The sequence below is a fragment of the Rhinoderma darwinii genome, chromosome 4, assembly GCF_050947455.1.
Source record: "Rhinoderma darwinii isolate aRhiDar2 chromosome 4, aRhiDar2.hap1, whole genome shotgun sequence".
NCBI classification, from domain to species: domain Eukaryota; kingdom Metazoa; phylum Chordata; class Amphibia; order Anura; family Rhinodermatidae; genus Rhinoderma; species Rhinoderma darwinii.
In genome coordinates, this window is record NC_134690.1 from 305,646,406 (window position 1) to 305,669,850 (window position 23,445).

A 23,445-nucleotide genomic window follows, 5' to 3' on the forward strand; every position below is an offset into this window, starting at 1 on the left:
ATCATCCTGTGTAAACAGAGAGATGTGCTGCCGACATGATGTAAATGCATTAGTAACGATCAATTGTCCCTATACTTAATTATTGGGCCTGGTGAACAGAGCAAATAAAGAGCTGATCGACATCCGGACCAATCAGCCACTCTGGTGGCCTACGGGCACCGGATATTATGGCACATAATGCTATGTACGGAGCCGGAAGCAGTTGGCTCCGTACATAGCATAGTGGCAGTACTGCAGCTCGGCTGTTATAACGTGGCCAGAGCCAAATGCTTCTGGCATGTATGTCTGGTACACGGAGGCACCGGACCAGCGGATCTGTGCGGGGTCCGGGTGTTGGACCCCCACAGATCATGTACTGATGACCTATCCGGTGGATAGGTCATCAGTTGTCAGAAGGTGGAAAACTCCTTTAATAATGAAAAAAAAGTTCCATTCAGAGGTGTACATACGAAGCCTTTAAATCACCAGGGGGATATTTAAGCCCTGTTCACACGTGTGTAAAGTCTGCGTCAAAATCCACGTCAAACCACATCCCAGGCATGTGAATAGGGTTTCTGTTCCCCCGGTCACATGCTAGAGAATTTCCGTATGGTTTTCAGCCACAGAAGTGAACAGCATGCTACTTATTTTCCTGGATTCCGCACAGAAAAGACGAGGATTATCCTGATTAAATGGTAATGGGGTTAAAACTTATTGCGGATCTGCTGCACACCCACAACAGGAATCCGAGGGTAAACCTGAGATGTCTGCCGCAGAAATACACGTCAGATTTAATGTCAAAATGTGAACAGGGCCTTAGGAATCCACACTGAAAATCCACTGTGTGTTTTTACCCTTAAACTTTGTGTGGTTGCCCCGAACAAAATAAGAAATTACACCTTAGAATACTTCACAGTTGGCCATAATTTAGCAAAATAAAATAGAAAGGAATGGAGTTGCTATGTTTGCTTGAAAAGGTTTTCTCTAGGTATTCAGGTTTCCAAGCACATTCCAGAAAACGGTCTGATAAATGATTTAACCTTTTATGAAAATTACCAGTGTGTATGTGTGTGAAAATAGAGTGAGTAGGAATAGACTGTGAACTTTAGGCCCCATGCACACGAACGTGTTTTTGCGGCCGCAATTCCCCCCGAAAATCCACGGGAGAATTGCGGCCCCATTCATTTCTATGGGGCCATGCACACGACCGTAGTTTTTACGGTCCTTGCATGGCCTGGGAGCCCGCACCGCAGAAAGAACGGACCTGTCTTATTATGGCCGTGTTCATTGAAAATAATGGCCGCGGCCATGCGCATGGCCCGCGATTTGCGTGCGGCTTGCGACTGACAGCCCGCAGCCGGCCGACCCGAAAATCATGGCCGTGCACATGGCTACGGTCGTGTGCATGAGGCCTTACTGGAAAGAGCAACCAAGTTATCAATATTATTATTGGCAATCTATAAAGTTTCATGAGAATTTGTTTATCCCACAAAAAATGGCCGCCCACATGTTATACAAACATTTTTCCATTGGGTCCAAAAGTGTTTAATAAGCTCAGAACTGCATGTGTTATATGCCAACACTTATTTCACACTATTGTAGATACATTCTGCAATCTGTGGCAGAAGTTTGTATATTTATTTATATGGGCTTTTTTGTCAGCAGGATATTTTTAGAATAGATTTACTATTTTGCCAAAACTAAACCTGTCTAGCTTTTCTCACCGAGTCTTTTTCAAACATACTGTGCCGCCGTTTCATCTTTGGTTTCAGGCCCATTGGTCTAGGTAAGCCCTGTCCCTGCATTGTGTCCACTGCTAACATAGCTCTGATACACACACACTGAGCTGACAGCAGCTTGTTGGTATGGAGGAGTTGCCTAGCAACAAATGAAGCGAGGTAAGGGAATAGCGGCCATCTTGAAACTTTTTTAAAGGGATATGTATACTTCCAAAGAAAAAAAAAAAAAAAGACTAAATCATTAAAAGTTAAACACATAAATTACCTATAATATACAGTATATTAGTCTTGGATAACCGTTTAATTGTACTCCTAATGTTTTTTTTTTCAACTGTAGCCACCAATCTGATACCTTGCCCATGTTACAGTGTGTTATTTATGCCAAGTGGTAATCTTATCTGGAGGAACAGTTTCCCTTTGAAATGCCGGATAATGGACAAAAAAACAAACAAAACACACACAAATAAAGAATACTCAGCTTTTAACCTTTACTCAACTTTATTGGTTTCATTAAATATTTTTATCTTTAAAATGATTCTACTTGTCATCTGAATAGTTTCATCCCATCTGTTCTTCTCTGGGCTTGTGCAAGTAGACATATTTTCAATGTACTGCTGAATAGATTTCAAATACCTACAAAAGACAATACATAACATCACATGGTAAACAAGGAACATGGTGTTATTTTACCATTTATGGGTAGAAACCAGTGCTTATCTTATCTAGTTTCAATATCCAGTGCTCCCAAATGCACATTTTTCCCTTGCCATCTCGTCGTTTCCAGTGCTGAGAAAACTAGATCGAGTATAAACAGAAATATCCCAATAAAATAAAAGCAATAACCAGTAAAGTAGCAACACTTGGGCCAGTGGCTTAAAGAGGCTCTGTCACCAGATTTTGCAACCCCTAACTGCTATTGCAGCAGATCGGCGCTGCAATGTAGATTACAGTAAAGTTTTTATTTTTAAAAAACGAGAATTTTTGGCCAAGTTATGACCATTTTTGTATTTATGCAAATGAGGCTTGCAAAAGTCCAACTGGGCGTGTATTATGTGTGTTAAATCTGGGCGTGTTTACTTCTTTTACTAGCTGGGCGTTCTGATGAGAAGTATCATCCACTTCTCTTCAGAACGCCCAGCTTCTGGCAGTGCAGACACACAGCGTGTTCTCGAGAGATCACGCTGTGACGTCACTCACTTCCTGCCCCAGGTCCTGCATCGTGTCGGATGAGCGAGGACACATCGGCACCAGAGGCTACATTTGATTCTGCAGCAGCATCGGCGTTTGCAGGTAAGTCGATGTAGCTACTTACCTGCAAACGCTGATGCTGCTACAGAATCAACTGTAGCCTCTGGTGCCGATGTGGCCTCGCTCGTCCGACACGATGCAGGACCTGGGGCAGGAAGTGAGTGACGTCACAGCGTGATCTCTCGAGAACACGCTGTGTGTCTGCACTGCCAGAAGCTGGGCGTTGTGAAGAGAAGTGGATGATACTTCTCGTCAGAACGCCCAACTAGTAAAAGTAGTAAAAACGCACCGATGTAACACACATAATACACGCCCAGTTGGACTTTTACTTTAAACACGCCCACTTGGACTTTTGCAAGCCTCATTTGCATAAATACAAAAATGGTCATAACTTGGCCAAAAATGCTCGTTTTTTAAAAATAAAAACGTTACTGTAATCTACATTGCAGCGCCTATCTGCTGCAATAGCAGATAGGGGTTGCAAAATCTGGTGACAGAGCCTCTTTAAAGTCCGCATTCAGGCGGGACGGATGTCAGGTGACCTACGCTGTAGAGATAGGTGCGAGTCTACCAGACATAAAAGGGGGTTGTTTTTTTTTTGTAAACAAATTTGATAGCATTATTACAAAATACCAAATGTAATATATCAAAATCGATCCATGAGAAAAGGAAATGTACAATAACAGCAACATATTGCATAGGAAATGACAGAATATACATTATTCTACAACATTCACAGTATCACGAATGTGCATTAAGATACTTGTTGTTACAAATAACATTAGAACAAAGTAACTAAACAATCAAACGTAACCCCCCCACCATAGCTCAAGGACCCATCAGTTTTCAATTAATCTCCAATAGACGAAAATAGGACATCAGATCTAATAGTCATATGTAACTACATCTTCAAGCTTCGTGCACCCCCTCTCCTTGCAATAGACCTTCACTGAGGCCCCAAGTTACCTAGCGTCCCCGCAACCGCTCTGGTCAAATACCAGGACGTGTAATGAAACGGTGCCATCAATTCCACAATCTCGCTTTGTTGATAGTGTTTGCAAATAAAGACCTTCCATTTCTGGAAAAATTTGGAAGCTTTGGCCTCCGGTGTACGCTCTATATCTAATTTATCCATATGTATACCCTTCTTCATCTGGTACATTAGATCTGTAAGTGGAGGTATAAGGGGCGTAAGCCATTGTGTCAATAAGCATCTTTTTAAAAGGGGGTTTTACACAGGACGATTATTGGGCAGACGAGCGTTCATTCCAGATGCGGAAATACCAACTTTGTTTATTTTGTGTTTGTTCTTTTATTTTCCCCACTAAAAAAAACAAACAAAAACACATTTTCCAGTAGTAACAAAAAGGCAAGTTGTGTTTTATTTTACTTGGGATTTTTATTTTGACCTAAAAATACTTATTTTACAATATTTATTACTACCACAAGGGAACTTTATTATTCGATCGTTTGATTGCTTACGTAATACACTGCACTTCTTATGCTCACATCTGTGGCAGACAAGGCCGCCTCCTGTTGCCATGGCAACCCATCATCACCCTTCGATCGGGTCACGGGTGGGGGGGTCCAGAGAGCTAAGGGAGCCCCCTACCTCTGTCAAATGCCTTAGATGTGGCAGTAGCTATCTAAGGGGTCAAATGGCCGGAATCTGAGCTAGCTCCAATCACGGGTGTTGCAGCAGGGTGTCAGCTTTATGTTACAGCTGACACCTGCCTGATGATGGCCACATACATTTATGGCGTGGAAGAACCACCTGCGGGAAGCACCACCTGCCAGCGCCTTAAATATAAAGCACTGTGCCGGTAGGGAATAAAAGCTGAGCTCCGATTGGTTGCTATGGGCAACCAGATTTGATAAATGAGTTCCATTGTGTTAACAACGCTGAGCAAAAAAGCCTACAGATAATAAGCATTACAATGACTTACAATATTTATGATTTTTAGCACCTTACTTCAAGTATTTTTGGTATTCCAAATGGTTCTTTTTAGAAATGCTGTGGATATTGTGCAAATTCACAATCACTATTGTTATAATCAGACGTAAAACTGGAGACAGTGACCTAATGCTGAGGAAACCCGGGGAAAAAAAAAGGAATGCTTTATTCAATGCATAAGTAAATGAAAGAATAGCCAAATATACCTTGCATTGTATCAATGAATACAAAATGAGGAGGAAATTGTGGAACAATACGACTATACATAAAAAACCCTGACGAACATAATTCATCTGTTTTTTTAACGGTCATGAAGAACGGATGGCAAACGGATGAAAATTTGGAGACACACTGATGCAAAGCGGCCGTGAAAAACGGACAGTTGATCCCTTTTTAACGGCCGTTTTCTTTCACCGTCGTGTGAATATGGCCTAAGGGATTAATCACACAAACTGGATAATTGGCCGCATTATAATCAATGCACTTCTATGGGGCTATTCACACGGCAATTTTTCTTTTAACGGGCAGTGTGAACTACCTGTGGAAAAAATAGGACATGTCCTATTTTTGCCCATTTTCACGGGTCCCTCAATAGACTCAGGTCTATTAGGAATCTGTGAACTCTGGTACCATACGTATGCAAATCGGCTGTGAAAAAACTATTTGACACCCGTTTGTGTGAATAAGCCCTAACTTTGTTTCTTCTGATGGGTAGACCTACGTGAATGCCAGCGCTTGCATGTTTTTTTAAATTAATTATACTGAATGGTCTGTTTCCCGGAATTGTATTATCCAGAACCCCATAACAAATTTAAGTTCCATAAACAAAAATGTACATACCTACACAACAAGCGCTGATAGTTCAGCCTTTGACGAGAGCGTAGTGTCTTGTTTTTCCACTGTTCATATCTTAGTTGTGAAGTGGAAACAATGTTATCAGATACTTGATGACACAGAGTGCTGATTTTGCGCAGAACACCGACTGCCTCCAAGACCAATCGAGGACAGTAAAGGTTTGAAATACTTTTTCTGCATAACTTTTTTATAGAGACAAACCACCTGTTGATCAAAATCAATGTTAGTCTCGAGTGTAAAGTTACAGCTAAATAATGTTTGAATTTCTAAGCAAGTTCTGAAAATATAGTCAGTCATTCTTAGAGGAAAACTAAACCTAGAAATTAATTACAAGAGTAAAAACTAGATAAAATTGCTCCCACTGTTTGACAATCTGCAGGATGTTCCTGAAACAAACAGTTTTGTAGAAATCCAGCAGAAAACACAGGACTTTCCTACTGATCTGTTCCATTTTGAGCTGGGGAATGGCTGGGGGAGTGGGGCTCCACAATCCTTGTGTCCTACTGCAGACAGGGAAGAAGGCGGGGAGGCTCATGATAAGACAGGTTGTCTTAGGCTAGGTTCACATCACGTTTGGCGATCTTATTCATACGTTTGTGAACTTTTTAGCTGGATCCTGCATGTCAGAGACACGCAGGACCAGCTTTTAGCCGAGCCGTCAGTATAGCTGACCTGACAGAATCGGCTTTGATGGAACGATACTGCTTCTATATATACACAGGATACATAGAAGCTGTATCTTTAATAGTAAAAGTTATTTTTTTTTTAATTTAAAAGCTGTTTAAAATCAGACAAAACATTGAATTATTTAAAAAATAAATTTAGTTTAAAAATGTACATAGCCTTTAATTCCCCTAACGAGTCAATCATAAGTGCCATTGAGGCGGATCTTGATGTGCAAATTATCCTACATTGCATGCTGAGAGCCCCACCCCTCAGACTCTGAGTCACTCTAGCAGTCTTCTGATTTGCCGTCAGAGCCGTCACTCAAAATAAAGAGTGGCACTTGCAACTGCCACGCCAGGGACTCAAATGTTGGTAGGCTTGAAATGCCCTGCCCTTCCCCTCCCCTCTATCACCAGTGTTGAGGCCTCAAAATTTCTGACAGGTTCCAACAGCATAAACACTGCAGATTTTCTGCAATTAGGACTCATGCACACGACCGTAGCCATGTGAACGGCTGTGATTTCCGGGTCGGCCGGCCACTGAGTGACCGCCGTGAGCCGCCTGAAAATCGCGGGCCGTGCACATGGCTGCGGCCATTATTTTCAATGAGCCCAGACCTCCGGGCTCCGGGGCCATGCACGGACCGTGAAAACCACGGTCGTGTGCATGGTCCCATAGGAATGAATGGGGCCACAATTCTCCCGTGGATTTTCGGGGGAATTGCAGCCGCAAAAGCACGTTCGTGTGCATGAGGCCTTAATTTAATTGCAGAAAATCCGCAGCATATTACAGTAGCAGCATAGTGGATGAGATTTGATCAAATCTCATCCACACGCTGTGAAGAAAATCCACCGAGAAACCGTTCATAAATTGACCTGCGGTGTGGTTTTTAATCTGCAGCGTGTCAATTTATGCCGCGGAATTGCTGCTCTTTTTTTTGCATGTTTTTCCCATAGAATTCAGTGGGAAGCTAAAGCCTGCAACAACTAGAATATGTAGCGATTTTTGCAGCAGAAAAGCTGCGATTCGGACACAAAAATTTAAAATTAATAAAAAAAAGTTAAATTGTCATAGCGACGCGTTCCTCTGTTCCCAGTAAAGGCCGGCCTCCTGGGATGACAATTTGGTGCAGTTTTAGTCTGCAATTCCCTGCGAGTTCTGTATCCGAGGACGGATACGCTGCGTACTTTTACACAGCATATCCACCCAGTGTGAACATACCCTTAAGCTACATGCACAAGTTGCACAATTTGTTGCAGAAAATCTGCGTAAAAAGCGCAGGTAACCCCGCAGATAAAAAGCGCAATTAAGGCCTCTTGCACACGACCGTAGCCGTGTGCACGGCCGTGATTTTCGGGTCGGCCGGCTGCAGACTGTAAGACGCGGGCCGCCCGCAAATCGTACGACATGCACATGGCCGCCGTCATTGTTTTCAATGAGCCCGGACCGCAGAAGATGTCCGTAATAGGACATGCCCGTTCTTTCTGCGGTGCGGGTTCCCGGGCCGTGCAAAGACCGCAACTACGGTCGTGTGCATGGCCCCATAGAAATGAATGGGGCCGCAATTCTCCCATGGATTTTCGGGGGAATTGCGGCCGCAAAAACACGTTCGTGTGAATGTAGCCTAATAGTGCATCTTTTTATGCATTTTTATGTGCGGTTTTAAAATTTTGATGCAGAAATAGTTGCAGTTTTATGCTGTGGATTTTGGTGCGTTTTTTTTTTTATAAACTTGTCAGAAACAATTCTCAAGTGGAAATGCAAGAAATTGGCAAGCTCAGATTTTTAAATACGCAACACAGGTCAGTTTGCATGCAGAAAAATTATGCAACGTGTAGATGACATAACTTGTGATCTCATTTACTTTGCTAGCACGGTATCACTCTGCGAATTTGCCGCAGGAAAATACACTCGACAAATCCACACGTAATATGCATATATTTGGCCTAAAGAATCCATATGTTTTCAATAATGCTTTTTTTAGGGTAAAAACACTACGATGTGTTGAAAAATTTGTTTACCATAGCCATGAGCTTAAAGAGGCTCTGTCACCAGATTTTGCAACCCCTATCTGCTATTGTAGCAGATAGGCGCTGCAATGTAGATTACAGTAACGTTTTTATTTTTAAAAAACGAGCATTTTTGGCCAAGTTATGACCATTTTTGTAATTATGCAAATGAGGCTTGCAAAAGTCCAAGTGGGTGTGTTTAAAAGTACAAGTCCAAGTGGGTGTGTATTATGTGCGTACATCGGGGCGTTTTTAATACTTTCACTAGCTGGGCGCTCTGATGAGAAGTAACATCCTCTTCTCTTCAGAACGCCCAGCTTGTGACAGTGCAGATCTGTGACGTCACTCACAGGTCCTGCATCGTGACGGCCACATCGGCAGCAGAGGCTACAGTTGATTCTGCAGCAGCATCAGCGTTTGCAGGTAAGATCGACTTACCTGCAAACGCTGATGCTGCTGCAGAATCAACTGTAGCCTCTGCTGCCGATGTGGCCGTCACGATGCAGGACCTGTGAGTGACGTCACAGATCTGCACTGTCACAAGCTGGGCGTTCTGAAGAGAAGAGGATGTTACTTCTCATCAGAGCGCCCAGCTAGTGAAAGTATTAAAAACGCCCCGATGTACGCACATAATACACACCCACTTGGACTTGTACTTTTAAACACACCCACTTGGACTTTTGCAAGCCTCATTTGCATAATTACAAAAATGGTCATAACTTGGCCAAAAATGCTCGTTTTTTTTAAATAAAAGCGTTACTGTAATCTACATTGCAGCGCCTATCTGCTGCAATAGCAGATAGGGGTTGCAAAATCTGGTGACAGAGCCTCTTTAAGGTCCTAGTCACACATTGTGGTCAGATCATTGTGGCCATAAAATCGTGGCAAAACCGATTTATATTGACACTAGATGGACAAAAGTATGTGGACACAACTCTTAATCATTGTATACAGATATTTCATTCAGTCCCATTGCCACAGGTGTATAAAATCCAGCACCTAGCCATGCAGTCGCCTTTATAAACCTTTGTGAAAGAATGGGTTGCTCTAAAGAGCTCACAGAATTAGAGCGTGGTACTGTAATAGGATGACACTATTGTAACAAGTCAGTTCATGGAATTCTACGATCAACTGTGAGTGGTATTATTGCATAGGAGAAAAATGGAGGAACCAAAGCAACCGATTACATTACTGACTTTGCTTTTAGCAGTACAGATTGTGTAAAGTTCGTACTGCTCATAACTCTGCATTTAGAGACAGAACGTCCTGCTCGACAGCATGGCTCCCGTATGCAGAACTGCTTTATGGCCGTTTTGCATACAGAAGCCATGTAAACGATCAGGGCGTTCTGTCTCTGAATGTAGCGTTATGAGAAACCAGCAGCACGGACTTTACAGAAGCAGAATCGGTAATACAAGTGATTTAGAAAACCGATTATAGTGCACACTCCTGCACTATAATCGATTTCAGTGAAAGTGGATGTACCCTTTAACCGGTTCCCGACTGCTGGCTGTGTAGTTACAGCCAGCGGTCAGGGTCCTTAACCAGTTCGTGACCGTCAATACGCCTTTTCATGACAGCTACTAATGGGCTTTATTCTGATGCATAAGCCTTTTTACATCGCTGCATCAGAATAAATAAAGAGAGCAGGGAGCCGTCAAATCTCCCTGCTCTCAGCTGCCAGATGTAGCGGAGGGCTGGGGGCATCCCTGCTCGAACAGGTGAGATCGATAGAAGTATCGATCTCACCCGTTTAACCCCTCAGATGCAGCGCTCAATAGCGAGCGCCGCATCTGAGTGGTTTTGGAGAGAGGGAGGGAGCTCCCTCTCTCTCCCACCGACACCCATCGATAAGATCACCGAGTGTCCATGTCTCCCATGGCAGCCGGGGGTCTAATAAAGGCTCCCAGGTCTGCCTGTAGTGAATGCCAGCTAGGCTATGCCAGAGGCATGTCCTAGCAGATGCCTGTCCGTTTTTTGTTTTTTCATAATTAAAATTTTTATTGTAAGGTTTACAGCTACAGAAGAAAACAAAGCCAATGGATACATCTGACAACAATCATGACACTAAAAGCAAAAATAAAATAATAGCTTTTACAAAACTAAAATGTTGAAAACCAGAGACATCTTTCCCATACAATATAATATTATAAAGTCAGGCACATGTCTTATGAGGTATAAATTCAAACTCAACAGTGTTAAGTCTCATAACCCTGACAAGAAACCAGTTGTAATTGTGACAAACAAGTCCCATAGCAGGTATGCCTGTCTGTTTTAAACAGACAGGCAGTAATACACTGCAATACAAAAGTATTGCAATGTATTATAATAGAGATCAGAGGATCGCATATTAAAGTCCCCTAGTGGGTCTAGTAAAAAAGTTAAAAAAAAGTTTAATAAAGTTAATAAAAAAAATTGTGAAAAAACCCCCATTTTTTCTCCTTACAAAATGCTTTACTATTAAAAAAAACCAAAATAAAGCAAAAAAGTTACACATATTTGGTATCGCCGCGTCCGTAACAACCCCGACTATAAAGCTATTACATCATTTATCCCACACGGTGAACGCCATAAAAAATAAAATACATTTGAATAATTGCGGTTTTCCTGACTTAAAAAAAATGTGATAAAAAGTGATCAAAAAGTCACATCTACTCCAAAATGGTACCAATAAAAAAGTAATCCCGCAAAAACAAAAAGCCCTCATACAACTGCATCGGCGGAACAATAATTTTTTTTATGGCTCTTCAAATATGGAGACACAAAAACAAAATAATTTTGAAAAAAAAAGAGTTTTTACTGTGTAAAAGTAGTAAACCATACAACATCTATACAAACTTGGTATCGTTGCAATCGTAAAAACAACCCGCTGAATAAAGTTAGTGTTTTATTTATACCACACGGTAAACGGCTTAGATTTAGGATGCAAAAAAGAGTGGTCAAAATGTTAGGTCCCCCCCCCCCCCAAAGTTAATATATAAATAATAAGTACCCCAAAATGGCACTATTAAAAAACACAACTTGTCCCGCAAAAAACAAGACCTCAAACACCTATGTCGACGCAAAAATATTAAAGTTATAGCTCTTGGAATGAGACAATGTAAAAATTAAAAAAAATACCTTGGTCATTAAGGTTTAAAATAGGCTGGTTATTAAGGGGTTAAAACCCGCGCCATAGATTATCTACGCCACGGGTTTTCGATTGCTGCCCGAGCTGAATGTCAGGTGTCCGGCAGTCAGTGACTGCCGGGGACCCCGAGGAGAGGATAGAAGCAGCTTTCGCTGCTTCTATCTTCTCTGATCCCTTTTACACAGTGCTCAATAGAGACTTTTCTGACCTTTGAGGGACAGACCATAATAATAAAAAAATAAAAGTAAAATAAAGTGCAAAAAAAATTAATAATAATACATACAAAATACCCACCCCAATAAAACGTTCCCCCCGCCAATCATTGTCGTAACGCTAGCCCTGCGCAAATTACCATAAAATAGACATGTAATATATTAACATTTACGGTAGACAATGATGATCACAAGTAAAATCTCTATTTTAAGGTAAAACTGTGTTATTACCAGAAAAAAATAGCTAAAAAGTAAATCGCGGGCCTCCGATCGGGTGTCATGGCAGCCGGGTGCCTGATAAAAGCCCCCAGGTCTGCCCTGGGCATATGCCTTTTAGGATTTACACTGACAGGCAATAATGCTTTGGTATACTAAGTATACCAAAGCATTATAGCAGCGATTATTATTAATTATTAATAAAGATTACAGTAAAAAAAAAACAAAAAAAACATTTTTTTTCCCATAAAAAAGTGGTTTTATTTAGTAAAAGTGTAAAAAATAAATAAAAGTACACATATATGGTATTGTTGCGACAGTAATGACTCGAACAATAAAGTTAATATGTAATTTAAACCGCAAGATGAACACCGTAAAAAAAACACAAAAAACAATGGCGAAATTGCTATTTTTTTCCATTGCCCCCCAAAAAAGTCCTAATAAAAGTTAAAGGGATCCTGTCATCAACATCTTACCTGTTAAACTCGCCTGACCACTCAATGGCCGCAGCTGTCCAGAGTTCGTTCCTGTTCTCTTCTTTCCTGAAGTCCTCCTCTGTCAGTAAATATTGTCGCTTAAACTTTTCCCGCCTTTTATGGTAATTATTTTTCCCTCTGGGATGCAGCTTCTTAACCACGTCCACTGCCACCACCTGTGTGGCCCTGACTGGCTAAGGAGCTGTCAATCAAAAAGAAGGAGGTAGAGTCCACTCTGAGATGCTGGAGGAATGAAAATCTGACTCTTTTCAGATGAAGATTTGACTCTTTTCTGCTCATTTGCATACGGCGTGGGACCACTGAAAAACTGAATACTAAAGTTACAGAGCTTACTTAGAACATGGCTTAGATGACAATGATTTTTCACCCACTTTCACCAGGTATTGCTGGCTTTATAGCTAAAATGCTGGTGACAGGTTCCCTTTAATCAATAAGTCCCATGTACCTCAAAACAGTACCAAATCAAAAGTCTTGTTCCGCAAAAAACAAGCCCAAAAAAGCACTACATTGACGGAAAAATAAAAATATTACGGCTCTTGGAAAGACGATGCAAAAACAAATAATTTTAGTTCAAAAGTGTTATTGTGCAAAAGTTGTAAATAAAAAAACCCCTATACATACGTGGTTTCCTCTTAATCGTACCGACCCATAGAATAAAGGTAACGTGTTATTTATGCCGCACAGTGAACAGCGGCAATTTAAAATGCATAGAACAATGGTGGAATTTCAGTTTTTTTCTATTCCCCCCCAAAAAAAGCTAATAAAAGTTATTCAAGACATGATATGTACCCCAAAATGGTGCCATTAAAAAGTACAACTAATCCCACAATAAACCATTCCTCATACAGCTATTTCGACGGAAAAATAAAAAAGTTATAGCTCCTTGAATGCGACTATAGAAAAACGAAAAAAAAAAAAAAAAATACAAAAATTGCTTGGTCATTAGTGCCTAAAATAGGCTGGTCACTAAGGGGTTAACCCGTTCCCGACATCCGCCGTATGTATACGGCGCTGTCGGGAGGTGCTTCCCGCAAAGCGCCGTATATGTACGGCGCAGTGATGGTGCGGGCTCAGAAGCAGAGCCGGCACCATCACCGCGGGGTGACAGCTGTATTATACAGCTGGCACCCTCCTGTAACTGCCAGGACCGGAGCTATTCTCGATCCGGCAGATTAACCCCTCAGATGCTGCGCTCAATAGAGCGCAGCATCTGATAGGTTTTCACCCGACCGGCAACCCAGTGATGCAATCGCTGGGTTGCTGTGGCAATCGGACGCCAGAAAATGGCGTCCGAGTCTGCCTTGTACGGGAGCCGATGAGGACCCGCCTGCGGCGTGTCCTCATAGGCTTGCTGTCAGTGAATAACTGACAGCGCTAATACACTGCACTACGTATGTAGTGCAGTGTATTAGAGTAGCGATCGGGGCATCAGGCCCTCATGTCCCCTAGTGGGACAAGTCAAAAAAGTAAAAAAAAGTTAATAAAAATGTGGTAAAACAATAAAAACACACACATTTCAAATAAAAATAAAGCTAAACTGACTTTTTTCCCATAGTAAGACTTTTATTATGGGAAAAAATGTAAAAATTAAAAAAACTATACATAATTGGTATCGGCGCGTCCGTAACGACCCAAACTACAAAACTATTATGTAATTTATCCCGCACAGTGAACGCGGTAAAAAAACAACATGAAAAACAGAGCCAGAATCTTTGTTTTTAGGTCACATCTCCTTCCAAAAAATGCTATAAAGTGATCAAAAAGTCACATTTACTCCAAAATAGTACTAATAAAAACGACAATCCGTCCCGCAAAAAATAATCCCTGACACCATTTCGTGCACGCAAAAATAAAAAAGTTATGGGTCTTAGAATATGGCGACACAGAAAACAAATGATTTTATAAAAAAAGAGATTTTATTGTGCAAAAGCCGCAATACATAAAAAAAACTATACATAATTGGTATCGCCGCGTACGTAATGACCCAAACTACAAAACAATTATGTAATTTATCCCGCACGGTGAACGCCGTAAAAAAAAAAAAACATGAAAAACAACGCCAGAATCTTTGTATTTTAGGTCACATCTCCTTCCAAAAAATGCTATAAAAAGTGATCAAAAAGTCACATTTACTCCAAAATAGTACTAATAAAAAACGACAATCCGTCCCGCAAAAAATAATCCCTGACACCGCTTTGTGCACGCAAAAATAATAAAGTTATGGGTCTTAGAATATGGCGACACAGAAAACAAATGATTTGATAAAAAAAGTGATTTTATTGTGCAAAAGCTGCAATACATAAAAAAAACGATATAAATTTGGTATCGCCGTAATCGTATGGACCCGCAGAATAAAGCTAACAAGTAATTTAGGGCGCACTGTGGATGCCGATAAAAAAAACAATAAAAAACTATTCCAGAATTGCTTGTTTTTGGTAATTTCCTTTACCAAAAAATGAAATAAAAAGCGATCAAAAAGTCGTATGTGTTCTAAAATGGTACCAATAAAATCTACAGCCCGTCTCGCAAAAAACAAGCCCGCACACCGCTCAATCAACTGAAAAACAAAAAAGTTATGGCACTAGTAATGCGGTGGTGAAAAACATCTCAATGCGCAGGCCGGAGGGGAACATTCCTTCAGTTTCAGGGCCCTAGTAGGAACTAGGAAAGGGAATGGACACAGCACATCCGCTGGAAGCGAGGGCGCCCGTATCATACCAGAGCAAAACTTTCCCAGTAATATTTCCCAAACTACGAAGGAGAAAAAGTCCCCAAAAGGTGCAGAGCGTTACAGAAGGGGGATAAGAAAGAAAACCGTTTATCAGTGTGACACCGGCCTGTGCATAACGGATCGCTTCACAGCGTAACACACATCTATGGATAATTGTATTATTTACCCCATTATTATACCCTCTTATTATGCCCTGATGTTCTCCGCACAGATTACATATGCCACCACATTATAAACGGAAATACCAGCAAAACCCCAAACAGAACTATTACCAAGCAAAATCCATGCTCAAAATGATGGTCTTTCCCTTCTTAGCCCTACAGTGTGCCCAAACAGCAATTTATGGCCACAAGTATGGCATTACCATACCCGGGAGAACCCGCTTAACAATTTATGGGGTAAGATTCTCTAGGGGCACGACATCTTGTGCGGTGAATGAGCAGATCAGTGGAGAAATTGCAATTTTCACTTTGCACAATCCACTACGTATTCATTTCTGAAAAACACCTGTGGAGTCTAAATTCTCACTACATCCCTTGATAAATGCCTTTAGGGGTGTAGTGTCTAAAACGGGGTCACTTTTGTTTGGTACATCAGGGGTTTTGCAAATGCAACATGGCGTCCGCAAACCATTCCAGCAAAATCTACGCTCCAAAAGATAAATACCGCTCCTTTTCTTCTGAATGCTCCCATATACGTAAACAGCTGATTATAACCACATATGGGGTGTTACCGTACTCGGGAGAAATTACTTTACAAATGTTGGGGTGCTTTTTCTTCTCTATTCCTTGTAAAAATGAAAAATGTGTATCTAAAACGACATCTTGTTGGAAAAAAAAAATTATTTTTCATTTTCATGGCTTAATTCTAATTAATTCAGCAAAAAACCTTTGGGATCAAAATTTTCACTATACCCCTAGATGATTCCTCAGGGGGTGCAGTTTCCCAAATGGAGTCACTTTTGGGGTGTTTCCACTGTACTAGTACTACAGGGGCTCAGCAAATGTGACATGGCGCCCAGAAACCATTCCAAAATCCAAATGGTGCTAGTTCCATTCTGAGCCCTACCGTGTGTCCAAACAGATGTTTGTGACCACATGTGGGGTATTGTTTTACTCGGGAGAAGTTGCTTTACAAATGTTGTAGTGCTTTTTCTCCTTCAGTCCTTGTGGAAATGAAAAGAAAATACCTAAACCTACATTTTCTTTGAAAAAAATGTTGATTTTCATTTTTACGGCCTACTTACAATAAGTTCTGTAAAACACCTGTGGGGTCAAACTGCTCACTGTACCCCTAGATAATTTCCTCATGGGGTGTAGTTTCCAAAATGGGGTCACTTGTTTGGGGTTTCCACTGTTTTGTCCCCTCAGGGGCTTTGCAAATGCGACATTGCCTCCTCAAACCATTCCTGCTAAATTTGAGTTCCAAAAGCCAAATAGCGCTCTTTCCCTTCTCAGCCCTGCCGTGTGTCCAAACAGACGTTTATTACCACATGTGGGGTATTGTTTTATTCGGGAGAAATTTCTTTACAAATTTTATGGTGCTTTTTCTCCTTTAGTCCTTGTGGAAATGAAAAAAAATTAGCTAAACCTAAATTTTATTTGAAAAAAATGTAGATTTTCATTTTCACAGCCTACTTGCAAACATTTCTGCAAAAAACCTGTGGGGTCAAAATGCTCACTATACCCCTAGATAATTTCCTCAAGGGGTATAGTTTCCAAAATGGGGTCACTTGTTGGGGGTTTCCACTGTTTTGTCACCTCAGGGGCTTTGCAAATGTGACATGGCCTCCACAAACCATTCCTGCTAAATTTGAGCTCCAAGAGCCAAATGGCGCTCTTTCCCTTCTAAGCCCTGCCGTGTGTCCAAACAACCGTTTATTACCACATGTGGGGTCACTTTTGGGGGGTTTCCACTGTTTTAGTTCCAATAGACCTGTTCAAAGCTGACATGGTGCCTAAAATATATTCTAATAAAAAGGAGGCCCAAAATCCACCAGGTGCTCCTTTAGTTACATAGTTAGTACGGCTGAAAAAAGACACATGTCCATCAAGTTCAACCAAGGGAAGGGAAAAGGGAAGGAAAAATTTCTACACATAGGAGCTAATATTTTTTTGTTCTAGGAAATTATCTAACCCTTTTTTAAAGCCATCTACTGTCCCTGCTGTGACCAGCTCCTGCGGTAGACTATTCCATAGATTCACAGTTCTCACTGTAAAGAAGCCTTGTCGCCTCTGCAGCTTGAACCTTTTATAAACCTTTGCTTCTGAGGCCGGTGCTTCAGTCCAGTAGCACACTAGGGCCACATGTGGGATATTTCCTAAAACTGCAGAACATGGGCAATAAATATTGAGTTGCATTTCTTGGGTAAAACATTCTGTGGTACAAAAAAAATGGATTCAAAATGAATTTCTGGAAAAAAATAATTTCACCTCTACTTTGCCTTAATTCCAGCGCAATGTCTAAAGGGTTAAGAAACTTTCTAAATGCTGTCTTGAATACTTAGAGGGGTGCAGTTTTTAAAATGGGGTGACTTATTGGGGGTTTCTAATATCTAAGGACATCAAAGCCACTTCACAACTGAACTGGCCCCTGTAAAAATAGCATTTTGACATTTTCTTGAAAATGTGAGAAATTGCTGCTAAAGTTCTAAGCCTTGTAACGTCCTAGAAAAATAAAATGATGTTCAAAAAACGATGCCAATCTAAAGTAGACATATGGGGGATGTTAGTTAGCAACATTTTTGTGTGGTATAACTGCCTGTCTTACAAGCAGATACATTTAAATTGAGAAAAATGAAAATTTTTGCAATTTTTCGCTAAATTTTGGTGTTTTTCACAATTAAATACTGAATGTATCGGGCAAATTTTGCCAGTAACATAAAGTCCAATGTGTCACGAGAAAACAATCTCAGAATCGCTTGGATAGGTAAAAGCATTCCGGAGTTATTACCACATAAAGTGAAACATGTCAGATTTGAAAAATGAGGCTCTGTCAGGAAGGTCAAAAGTGGCCAAAGAGGGAAGGGGTTAAAGATTATTTGTTTGTTTATAGAAGTTGGTGAGGACCGCACAACTGTCATTTAGGCCCCAATAAATGAAAAAAAAAAAGTGTGCTTTCTTTTTCCCTTGACCGTAAAATGCCCTCAGAATGCAAAGCTATCTTGGATGCCCTGTCTTGCCACCCTAAACAGACTTCTGGCTGTACCAGTGGGTGGGCTGTATGGAGCTAGTTTGAACTTTTCTGAATAAATATAAATTTTTCACAGGCTGGGATCCACAATGGACAAGTTAGGCCTCATGCACACGACCGTATTTTTTCCCACCCGTAAATACTGGCGTAAATACGGGTCCGGTGTCACACGTATTCGACCCGTTTTGCACCAGTATTTACAAACCCGTGCCCGTAAATATGGGTCCGGTGTCACCCGTATTCCACCCGTATTTACGGGCACGTTTTTGGCGCCAAAATAGCACTGCACTAATCGGCAGCCCCTTCTCTCTATCAGTGCAGGATAGAGAGAAGGGACAGCCCTTTCTGTAATAAAAGTTAAAGAAATTCATACTTACCCGGCCGTTGTCTTGGTGACGCGTCCCTCTCTTCACATCCAGCCCGACATCCCTGGATGACGCGGCAGTCCATGTGACCGCTGCAGCCTGTGATTGACCTGTGATTGGCTGCAGCGGTCACATGGCCTGAAACGTCATCCAGGAAGTCGGGCCGGATGTCGAGACGGACGCGTCACCAAGGCAACGGGCGGGAGACCGGACTGGAGGAAGCAGGAAGTTCTCGGTAAGTATGAACGTCTTTTATTTTTTACAGGTTTATACTGATCGGTAGTCACTGTCCAGGGTGCTGAAAGAGTTACTGCCGATCAGTTAACTCTTTCAGCTCCCTGGACAGTGACTATTTACTGACGTCGCTTAGCAACGCTGCCGTAATGACGGGTGCACACATGTAGCCACCCGTCATTACGAGAGCTCCATAGACTTCTATGGACTGTCTGTGCCGTTATTACGGCCTGAAATAGGACATGTTCTATCTTTTTCAACGGCACGGGCACCTTCCCGTGAGAAAACGGGAAGGCACCCGTCGCCAATAGAAGTCTATGAGCCCGTTATTACGGGTCGTAATTACGACCCGTAATAACGGGAGTTTTTACGGTCGTGTGCATGAGGCCTTAGGGTCTATAATAGGGAAAACCGATAATAGGGATAATGTACTGTACATAAACATAGAAGGTCATATAATGATTTTTTTTTTTTGCTAAATGGAATTTACAATATATGTTAATATATTTACTGCAATTTCATACAATATTTATTTTATTTACTGTACAGAATAGTATCTGCAGTATTGAGGTTGGAATCACTGAGCAACAGGAACCTATAGAACATGTCCAATTAATTTATTACAGCAATTGTTGGGATCTTAGTTTTTTTAAGTTTAAACACACTAGAACGAAGTATCTCCAGAACAGAAACATATGGATTTTCAACCTGGACAAAATAATTAAATCTCACAAACATCTTATACAGGCAGGGACCTTTTTGAAAAACTTCAAAAGTCTTTTGTTCCATTTTGTAGTGTTTTGAAAATGTAGCCTCATGGCGGAACTTAAAAGCAGAATAAATAAAGTTTAGTTCAGTTATTTCTGTCCCCCTCTTCATAATATTTAGAGAGTCTCTCATGAGTGGTATAGTGCCAAGGGACTGGCGCAGGGCAAATGTGGTGCCTATTTTCAAAAAGGGCTCTAGGTCTTCGCCGGGTAATTATAGACCAGTAAGCTTAACATCAATTGTGGGGAAAATGTTTGAGGGGCTATTGAGGGACTATATACAGAATTATGTGACAATAAATAGTATTGTAAGTGACAGCCAGCACGGTTTTACAAAGGACAGAAGCTGTCAAACCAACCTGATTTGTTTTTATGAAGAGGTAAGCAGAAGCCTAGACAGAGGGGCCGCTGTGGATATAGTGTTTTTGGACTTTGCAAAGGCATTTGACACTGTCCCTCATAGACATCTAATGGGTAAATTAAGGACTATAGGTTTAGAAAGTATAGTTTGTAATTGGATAGAGAATTGGCTCAAGGACCGTATCCAGAGAGTTGTGGTCAATGATTCCTACTCTGAATGGTCCCCAGTTATAAGTGGTGTACCCCAGGGTTCAGTGCTGGGACCACTATTATTCAACTTATTTATTAATGATATAGAGGATGGGATTAATAGCACTATTTCTATTTTTGCAGATGACACCAAGCTATGCAATATAGTTCAGACTATGGAAGATGTTCATGAATTACAGGCAGATTTAAACAAACTAAGTGTTTGGGCGTCCACTTGGCAAATGAAGTTTAATGTAGATAAATGTAAAGTTATGCATCTGGGTACGAAAAACCTGCAAGCATCATATGTCCTAGGGGGAGCTACACTGGGGGAGTCACTTGTTGAGAAGGATCTGGGTGTACTTGTAAATCATAAACTAAATTTCAGCATGCAGTGTCAATCAGCTGCTTCAAAGGCCAGCAAAATATTGTCGTGTATCAAAAGAGGCATGGACTCGCGGGACAGGGATGTAATATTACCACTTTACAAAGCATTAGTGAGGCCTCATCTAGAATATGCAGTCCAGTTCTGGGCTCCAGTTCATAGAAAGGATGCCCTGGAGTTGGAAAAAATACAAAGAAGAGCAACGAAGCTAATAAGGGGCATGGAGAATATAAGTTATGAGGAAAGATTAAAAGAACTAAACCTATTTAGCCTTGAGAAAAGACGACTAAGGGGGGACATGATTAATTTATATAAATATATGAATGGCGCATACAAAAAATATGGTGAAATCCTGTTCCATGTAAAACCCCCTCAAAAAACAAGGGGGCACTCCCTCCGTCTGGAGAAAAAAAGGTTCAACCTGCAGAGGCGACAAGCCTTCTTTACTGTGAGAACTGTGAATCTATGGAATAGCCTACCGCAGGAGCTGGTCGCAGCAGGGACAGTAGATGGCTTTAAAAAAGGCTTAGATAATTTCCTAGAACAAAAAAATATTAACGGCTATGTGTAGAGATTTTTTACTTCCCCTTTCCCATCCCACTTCCCCTTTCCCATCCCTTGGTTGAACTTGGTGGACATGTGTCTTTTTTCAACCGTACAGACTATGTAACTATGTAACTACTATGTAACTATATTATCCAGTGCTAATTTATAGTTTTACAGCAGGTTGTAGTATGTATTTGATAGGCAAACTATAGACTTCTGCTTCTCATTTGTTGACAAACTCTAAAGCTGGCCATACACTATAGATGTTCCTACCGGTGCATGCTCGGCTCAACTCAGCGTGCATGTTTATTTCGAAGGGAAGAAGGGAATAGGTGGCTGCCAGAAACCAGCGAGTTCAGACGACTTTTATCTTAAACGTATGGCAAGCCTAAATGCAAAATGGTAGCTTTGGTTCACGCTTGCTTGTAGTGACTCTGCTTGTGAGAGTATATTAGGAAGTTTCAGATAATGCAGTTTCCTGATAAATTCCCAGTGTATCTCCAAATTGTAAGATACCATCAGCCTGAGCCCCAAAGTAAACACTGAAGTGTGGCCCTCCACCTACAGTGAGTACATCTTGAGCTGTAATGACATCAGACTGTATCTGCATACATATAGTAATACCTTTTGATTTGATGATTCCACATCTGTACTACCTACTTATAATGACACTATTACTTTACAATCTTAGACATGGAACATATACTTGTCTGCCTGTAGCCAGCTGCTGCAGTCCTTAATAAAGCAGGTATTTGCTTGAAGATGTAGATGTGAGAGAATTTTCTCTATATCAGAACAAAAAGCAGGATCCACATTGTCCTGAAGCCTATTGAAAAATCATTAATATAATATCAATTCATGTGCACATTCTGCATAAACAGAACTAACTTGCTTTAATATTAAAGTGTTTCCACACTGATGTAAAATAGCGTTACAGTCTGATCGCATAACCAATTCCCACCACCCACAATTCGTTTTTTTAAATTCTCTTTTTATTGAATATTTTTAACATTCAAAATAAAACAGGTTATTTGTGTAGAATAGCAAATACAAGCATGAAAGGCATATACACATGTTATGCAATAAATAGTACAGTCACTACACATGGAATCTTATCATGAAGGCATTCAAGGAGCGAATATTACAACAGAAAACGAAGAACTATATACACACAGTTCCAGAAATCGATCACATATTACCCGTTCAGTGAGGAGGTGAGGGAATGGGAGGGTAATAAGGGCTAAAAAGGCTCTGTCACCACATTATAAGTGCCCTATCTTGTACATAATGTGATCGGCGCTGTAATGTAGATTACAGCAGTTTTTTATTTAGAAAAACGATAATTTTTGACGGAGTTATGACTTATATTAGCTTTATGCTAATGAGTTTCTTAATGGACAACTGGGCGTGTTTTAGTTTTTGGCCAAGTGGGCGTTGTGGAGAGAAGTGTATGACGCTGACCAATCAGTGTCATAGACGTCTCTCCATTCATTTACACAGCACGTTTGGATCTGCACCATAGAGACCATATTGACAGAACAGATTTGACAGTTTACAGCGTAATCTCGCGAGATTATGCTTGCCTTGCTGTAAATCTCACAGAAACGTTAGTGAAGTGTCAGGATTCTGAATAGACATCACGTCCTGGCTGGAGGTAATGTATATTCACTGTCAGGACACTGCAGTAACGTTAGTGTTTGTGTATGTGGTTGCACATAGCGATATAGCTATATCGCTATGTGCGGTGTAAATGAATGGAGAGAAGTGTATGATGCTGATTGATCCCTGATTGGTCAGCGTCATACACTTCTCTTCACAACGCCCACTTGGCCAAAAAGTAAAACACGCCCAGTTGTCCATTAAGAAACTCAATAGCATAAAGCTAAAATAGGTCATATAACTCTCAAAAATGACAGTTTTTCTAAATAAAAAACACTGCTGTAATCTACATTACAGCGCAGATCACATTTTGTACAAGATAGGGCAATTATAATGTGGTGACAGAGCCTCTTTAAGGGAGGGGGGGGGGTGAGGGGTGAAAAACCTTTGGGAATTTGTAATACAAATGAAATAGTTAGCAATCCACAGTTAACACAGTCCACAATTAACACAAGGAGCCTCTATGTTCCCTCCAGACTGACAAGGTGGAAGCGAACACATCGTGTCTTCTA

General features: G+C 41.0%; 2 protein-coding genes across 10 annotated transcripts in view; both read right to left on the minus strand.

Moving 5' to 3' along the window:
* DYNLT2 (dynein light chain Tctex-type 2) overlaps positions 1-1,753 on the minus strand; it is an 80,398-nt gene extending 78,645 nt beyond the window's left edge. Inside the window, exon 1 of the mRNA XM_075864367.1 lies at positions 1,704-1,753. Coding sequence (XP_075720482.1) covers positions 1,704-1,739 — 36 coding nt within the window. The 5' untranslated portion in view covers positions 1,740-1,753. The remainder of the gene's footprint in view (positions 1-1,703) is intronic.
* A 444-nt stretch (positions 1,754-2,197) lies between these two features.
* Positions 2,198-23,445, minus strand: part of ERMARD (ER membrane associated RNA degradation) — a 157,698-nt gene continuing 136,450 nt past the window's right edge. For 6 of the 9 annotated variants that reach the window (XM_075862695.1, XM_075862692.1, XM_075862696.1 and 3 more), the window contains 4 exons: positions 21,981-22,100; positions 5,761-5,979; positions 4,939-5,052; positions 2,198-2,351 (listed from right to left, as the gene is read on the minus strand). In XM_075862695.1, coding sequence (XP_075718810.1) covers positions 2,207-2,351; positions 4,939-5,052; positions 5,761-5,979; positions 21,981-22,100 — 598 coding nt within the window. In that variant the 3' untranslated portion in view covers positions 2,198-2,206. Of the gene's footprint in view, positions 2,352-4,912; positions 5,053-5,760; positions 5,980-21,980; positions 22,101-23,445 lie in introns of all 9 variants that reach the window. The other 3 variants (XM_075862694.1, XM_075862697.1, XM_075862693.1) reach the window with 3 other exon arrangements.